The 6,708-nt window shown below is 48.7% G+C and overlaps 1 protein-coding gene across 4 annotated transcripts in view; it reads right to left on the reverse strand.

The window, feature by feature from the left end:
* Positions 1–6,348, reverse strand: part of IGSF5 (immunoglobulin superfamily member 5) — a 38,531-nt gene extending 32,183 nt beyond the window's left edge. For 2 of the 4 annotated variants that reach the window (XM_066259348.1, XM_066259345.1), the window contains exons 1-2: positions 5,935–6,338; positions 2,290–2,368 (exon numbers count right to left, since the gene is read on the reverse strand). In XM_066259348.1, the coding sequence (XP_066115445.1) occupies positions 2,290–2,347 (58 nt within the window). In that variant the 5' untranslated portion in view covers positions 2,348–2,368; positions 5,935–6,338. Of the gene's footprint in view, positions 1–2,289; positions 2,369–5,934 lie in introns of all 4 variants that reach the window. The other 2 variants (XR_010729224.1, XM_066259346.1) reach the window with 2 other exon arrangements.
* Between the last annotated feature and the right edge of the window lie 360 nt (positions 6,349–6,708).

Here is a 6,708-nt window from a genome sequence, read left to right on the forward strand (position 1 = left end):
ATGATCAGGAAACCTCCCTTACCCACCCCCACTTCCACATCTTAGACTTTGTTTAAATATTTCCATCATTTAGGGTAAACACCAGATGATCCTTAACATGACCATATCCTAAGACCCTACTTAGTCTCACATCAACTTCATTTTGCCCCAAATGCCACCCCTTTTTTACCTACGCTTTTTTTTAAACCAACACTTTCTGCCCCAGGGCCTTTGCACATGCAGTGACCAACCTGGCATGCCAGTCTTATGCCACAGCTCCCAGCCAAGTTATTGCCTCTTTAGAGTGCCTTCTCAGACCCCCCCAATTTAGGTTAAATTATCCTACACCAAAGTTTTCAAATTAGTGGTGCAATTATCACAAGGGTGATTTTATATTGATTTTTATATCAATTAATGCCTGTTTTCCTGACGGTTCTGAATGTTCTGTTGGCAAGGACTATGCCTGCTTTTGCTCATCACTGCATCCCAGTGCCTGCAACCAAATGGTGCATAACAGGCCCTCAGTGAATATTCACTGAGTGAATAAATAAGGGTGGCTGAGTCCAAATAATCCATTACACTTGGGACTAGATGGAGAGAAGAGAGATAGCAGGGTCTACTGGGTGCACATAGGGGTGGCCCTCTGCCATTCAAAGCCAAGTCTGTAAACAACAGGGTCTCTTCCTCAACAAGCATCTGAAGGGATCTGTCTTTTGCTATAAACCCCATCCCCCAGGGAGACTCTAGAATTAGCCCATAATACTCCCCTCTCCTAGAATAGCCATCTCCAAGCCTCAGCCAAAGCCATTCCTGCCTTCAAAACAAAATGACAGGAAAAATGTCCACAAGAAATTATGGATCCAGAGTTCATCAGTCTCCCACTAAGTGTCTTGAAAAGATTTTTTGCAACTGTGGGCAAAATAGCCTAGTTGGAGCCCTGTCCCTATAATGTGTGCTGAGCCTGGTTTGCCAGCCACAGAGTCCCTAAGCTCCATACACTGGGGAAGAGGTGAGGGTGGTTTCCTTTCCACTCTACAAACAAATTTTATCAAGCACCCACTAAACACTGGGCACTGCATACTCTCAGGCAGAGCTTTCAGACAGCTTTGCCCCCAAATACATGTTAACACTACAGCCTGCCACCCACAGACTTCACATATAAATAACCCCAAATCAAAACGTATAAAATAGTCCTCATGGCATTTAACACGGGCTGATGGTCCCTACTCTAGTTCACTCTGTTTTATTTTCTCAATGCTGTCACGGCCAGAGTTTTAAAAAGCATTATTTAGCCCAGTGGTTTCCAATCTTTTTATACTTGGGGACCAGTGAAAATAGTAGAATTATTTCAGGAACTGCTAAGGCAGAAATCACCCTGAGCGTAAGCGAATTCTACTAAGATCCCTGGGTCTATGATCTTCAAACAACATCAGGATGGTTAACTCTTTCACCAACCAGCACAAAATTTCTAGCAGATAGGCACCGGTTCGCAAACTGGACCGGCGCTTGAGAAACACTCACAGCCATTGGAAATAGAGAACACGTGCGTATAAAGTACAAATGCAGCAGGACAGATCCATGGGGGGGCGGGGGCGGAAAGGAAACACCCGTGGAGCATTCCTGGTCTTCTTGCTGACACCAAAGGTATTCAGCTGTGGTGGCCCTTCAGGCTGCGCCTTTGTGACTGTGCGCGGTCTTGTGTGTAGCTTCCTTGTCACTGCAAGGCCTCACAGCCCCTGCAGGGATGAGCACAGGATGACGCCCTGAGGAGTTTAAAATCTAGCCAGAAAAACAAGACAAACAAGAAAAAAATGGCCTGGGACAACCTGGGAGCCATTCTGACTGACAAAGAGAGTTCAGAACAAGGAGGGGCTGTTCACAGCCCTTCGTTCTGTCAAAATGGGAACTGAGATTGTCACCCCAAAAACTGCAAGGGCAGGAAGGCTTCCTGGAGGAGGCAACACCTGAGTCAGCCTTCCTTGAAGACCAGATAGAAACAAGAGGGACAGGACATTTCAGCAGGAGCAATGACTTGTGGAGAGATACCAAAGGCAAATGCCCAGGAGGTGCGAGCCCTGATGAAGAGAACTGGTGGGGTCAGCTGCCCCTGAAGGCCCCCCCCCCACCGGCAGTGAGTCACTGCAACAGAAAACTAACCCCACTGAAGAGAACCACGGTGGGAAAGGGACGCAGAAGAAAGCACCTAAGGAACGACCTTCTGGCAGCATGTGCACCAGCACCTCCTCTGGCTTCCCTTGCCCACTCCAAGTAGAAGCCCTGGAACCGTCCACCACACTCACGTGACCCTACCTGCTAAGCCAGCCGCGATGACCAGCGCAGCCAGGATACCTTTCCAGCTGCCCTCCATCTCTGCATATTCCTCCTCACCCTGGGAAAACAAAGCAGGCAGGTAAGTCTACCACCAATTAGCGTTACCACCAATGAGCGTTTACTATGCAAAACTATGCAGAGCCTGGACCAGCCCCTGTGTGCCGGAGGACAGATGAGTCACGCTTCTCAGTGTGGTCAGTGACACCGGCCTCACCTAGGAACTTGTTAGAAAACCAAAAGCTTGGCCCACCCCTGACCTGCTGGGTCAAAGACACCAAAAATGAGCAGCCACCTGTCTAAACAATGTTCAATTCTGGCATGTGCTCAGGGTTGAGAATCACTGTATTACGTGATCTTACTCTCAAGCCCACGTATAAGTTATGGGATGCCTACAGTATACCATTACTGCTGAATTCTGACCACAATGTAGCAGCCTGGGTCTACGGTATTCACTTCGTCATGATGCTCTAATCATTGAGAAAAGAAAATCCTGTGCACAAGTTTACATGGTCAAAAGGGGAAACAGGCAACAAAATGAAGACATAGAGCATAAGCCTATTAGAAAGCAGCAAGAGATATGGAGAAAGATAGAACAGAGGAAAGTGTATGAGGGCTGTGTGTTTGGGTGGGCTGGTTGTCACCTCACATAGGGAGGCCAGGGAAGACTCCCCAAGAAGGTGTTCTCTGAACAGTGAAGAAGAAGAGGCAACACAATGTGGATATCTGCAGAAGAGCTTCCCAGGCAGAGAAGCAGTAGGTGCAAAGGCCCTGGGGTGGAATCATGACTGACACATTTGAGAAACTGCCGCAAGGCTCTGGATTTGGGACAGAATGAGGGGTGAGTGAAAGGGGGACAAGTCAGAGGTAGGAGAGGTCAAGGGTGGGCAGAGTAAGGTCTCATCAACCCCTGGCAGCAGGCAGGGATCCTGTCATGTACACCTCTCGGCCCTTCCTTTCAACCCCTATGCTCTCTGATCATGTTCTTGCTCATCTTCCATTCCTACAATTTTTTGTTTATTTTTCCCTTCTCACAAAGACAGGGCTATCCAAAGCAGCACTGGTTGGTCTCACTGAAACATTTAGGTATAAATCATCCACTGAATGTATCATGAACCATCTAAAAAAAATAAAATATCAAAATAAAAACAAAATAACAACAATAAAAACCCAGCTCCTTAACCCCAGAAAAGGATCTCTGTATTTGAAATGTTCTTCAACCACCATCATGGGGAGCACAGTGACCTGGGAGTGGTGTTCCCTCCATCTCTGGCACCACCCAGATTTCACAGCTGTGCTGGGAAAAGCCAAGTGTCCCTTCTGAACATGAGGGTGCTGGGTTCCATTGGAGCCCTGTGGCCGGATTTTTGCAGCATGCTGATGCCCCCATCCAGGGCTCTGGTTCCTTTCCTCCCTTATAGGCCATAGGGGACAGACCCACAAGCAGAAATACAAGACCTGAAATGGGCACCAGGAACTACCTGCCAAACTGAAGTCTGCAGAACACACCTCCCCCAGGTGCTGAGTCAAACAGAGCAGCAGTGTGACAGATCGCAGCGCCCCTCAGGCCTAGACTAAACGCTCCACACGAGTGTGTTACTGGGTGGTCATAGCCCATAAGAAGAACGTGGGTTCCTGCCCCTCTGCTTTCTGATGTCTCTGGAAAGCAGAAGTCAGTATGTGTACTAAACCATAACTCCTCGCGTCTGTAGGTGAGTTCCGAGGGTCTGTGCCAGAGTACCACTCTGCTGTGGAACTCCGGCCCCTCACAAGGATCTAAACTAAACTCAGAAAATCCCTAAAAAATGACAGGACACCTCAACAGCAAGTGGCCCAGCAGCTATGTACAAACCAAACTGAAATCACAGCCTTCCGCAGTTGGTTCAAGACCCCCAATTAAATCATTCACCTGTTTTCAAGGTTCAGTGCACACAACTTGACATGTCAATCACTACCGATTGTCTAGAATGCTAGACCCCAGCAGAGGATGAAGGAGAAACTGAACCACAGAGTCATAAATAGGTGACACATTTTACTGAAAGCCATAAATTAAAAGTATAGACCAGCGTTATAGAACCCTCGGCAATAGCTAAAGGTCATTAGGAAACACTTGAGTCAGGCTGTAGACTGAGCACTGATGACTTAACCCGTTCAGTGCCCTGCTCTGCCACTGTCTTCACATACCTTTCTTGCTTGTTTTTTGGGGGAGACTCCGCTTCTAAAGGAGCCAGGCAGAACCCAGGACAGGTAGTGTCAGGTCGGGCCAAGAGCTATAGATATGGACTGGCAAGGGGTCGGGATCGGAAGGGTGTATGCAGGAAGGAACTGTCATAAAACTGATTTCAAGGGACTGAAATCAGACAAGTCACAGTAATTGCCCGAGGGCCTATGCCCAGTCATTTGCAAAATTACTATCTCTACCTGGTAGTTTGACAGGTCCCTGAATGTTAACCTCTCGTTTGTTTCATTGTGGAAGAAGTAAATTACTCACTTGTAGATGATGACCTCCAAAGTCTTCCTAAAATCTTCAGTTTTATTAAATTGTATTGATTTAACCCCCAACCAATTCCTTAATGCCCCGAGAAAGCCAAAACACTCAGATGATCAGGACCTACCCAGATAGTCATCTCAGGAAGAAAACCGCTGAATTTGATCATCTCACTAAATTACCTCATGCACAGACACTCGTTTCTCAGTTCTTGGAAATACTTGACATCAGAACGTCCAAAGGACCCTCTCCGGCTTTAGGCAGCAGGAACCTCAAGCCCAAAAAGAAAGAAGTGCTTCTCACGGCGCGTGAGAATGAACTAGCTTAGCTGCAAACCGCCATGCCTACAAGGGGGCACCAATGCTGCTACACTCTCAGCACCCCAGCTCTGCGTGCCCTACACCAGTGTTCCCCAACCCCTGGGCCACGGACTGGTGGGCTATTTGGTACCGGTCCACAGAGAAAGAATAAATAACTTACATTATTTCCATTTTATTTATATTTAAGTCTGAATGATGTTTTATTTTTTTTAAATGACCAGATTCCCTCTGTTACATCCGTCTAAGACTCACTCTTGACACTTGTCTCGGTCACGTGATACATTTATCCGTCCCACCCTAAAGGCCGGTCTGTGAAAATATTTTCTGACATTAAACCAGTCTGTGGCCCAAAAAAGGCTGGGGACCCCTGCTCCACACCACTGGCCAGGCTTAGGCAGCCTTGGAACTCGCACAGACGTCAGAGCCCCTGTCCTAAGGCCTTCTTGTCAGGCATCTAATCAAATGCCATCTAAAAGTTTATCAGATGAAACAGCATGAGTCACAGTAATTTTCCAGCATTTGAATCCTGGCCTCCCAAATTCCAGCCCAGTCTCAGCTTTCATCGCATCCCCGAGAGCGGCTCGCAGTGAAAGGGACTCTTCTCTTGGTTAAAAGTCGTCTCAAATTTCTACACTCGCGGGGCAGTTGCTCTTTCAATTTTTAACTATGTGGAAGTTGGGGATCAGAATGCGTTCTGATCATCCAGTGCTTTCCCTGGGAGGACAGCTAGCACACCCCGCTCCCTGGGAGGGGACCCTGTCCCTGGGAAAAGTCCACGTCCAGCACCTGTCGGGGGGCCACACACCAGAGCTGTCTTACCTCCGGCAGGTAGAGCGTCTCTTCAGGGCCTTGGTGAAGGATGTCTGTTTCCCAAAGGCTTCCTGGCCTCCATCCTTTCTCCACACAAACACAGGAACAAATTTAATCCGGCCCACAGAGGATCCTGACCTGACCTCAGCAGTGAACAGGAAGTTCCTCGTGAGATGGTTCTGTCACGTCACAGGCCAGGCTCTAAACACCAAGGTGGCCTCCGCCAGCCACAGGCCCTCGCTCCCTGAAGGTGTGTGCATGCCAGCATGTTTCCAGTTAATCATTAGCCAGCCCCAAACAGCAGCCGGGGAAGTCCAGCCAGGCCCAGGAATGCCAAGGCTTCTGGGCCGGGATGGACCTCTGGCTTGGCGTCAAGTCCCTGGTCCTCCTCTGGGCCTGTCCCGAGCCCTGCGGAGCCCAGAGCGCCCAGGCCCAGCGTCCTCTCCCAGCTGCAGGCTGGCAGGCCCTTCCTGGCCACCCTTGTTCCCTCTGGACTCTGGCACAGGCCCAGGGGCTGGTGAAGCCGGTTCCTTCTCCCTGCCAGGCACTTCCATATCTACAAGAACAGGTTCTTTGTGAAAGAAAGAAAAAAAAAAAAAAAACGAGTCCTTGGGGTGCAGAGCTCTGGAACATGGCCACCTTGAGGAGTGAATCACGGTTTCCTGTGAGCATTTGCAAAGAACTGTTAAAAGGTTTACTGAGGACCTCCCATGCCCATGCCCAGCCCCTCAGAAGTAAACAAAGGAATTTGGCTTTTCCAAAGGCTCTGGGGGAAAACAAAAA

The sequence above is a fragment of the Saccopteryx bilineata genome, chromosome 2, assembly GCF_036850765.1.
Source record: "Saccopteryx bilineata isolate mSacBil1 chromosome 2, mSacBil1_pri_phased_curated, whole genome shotgun sequence".
Taxonomy (NCBI): Eukaryota; Metazoa; Chordata; class Mammalia; order Chiroptera; family Emballonuridae; genus Saccopteryx; species Saccopteryx bilineata.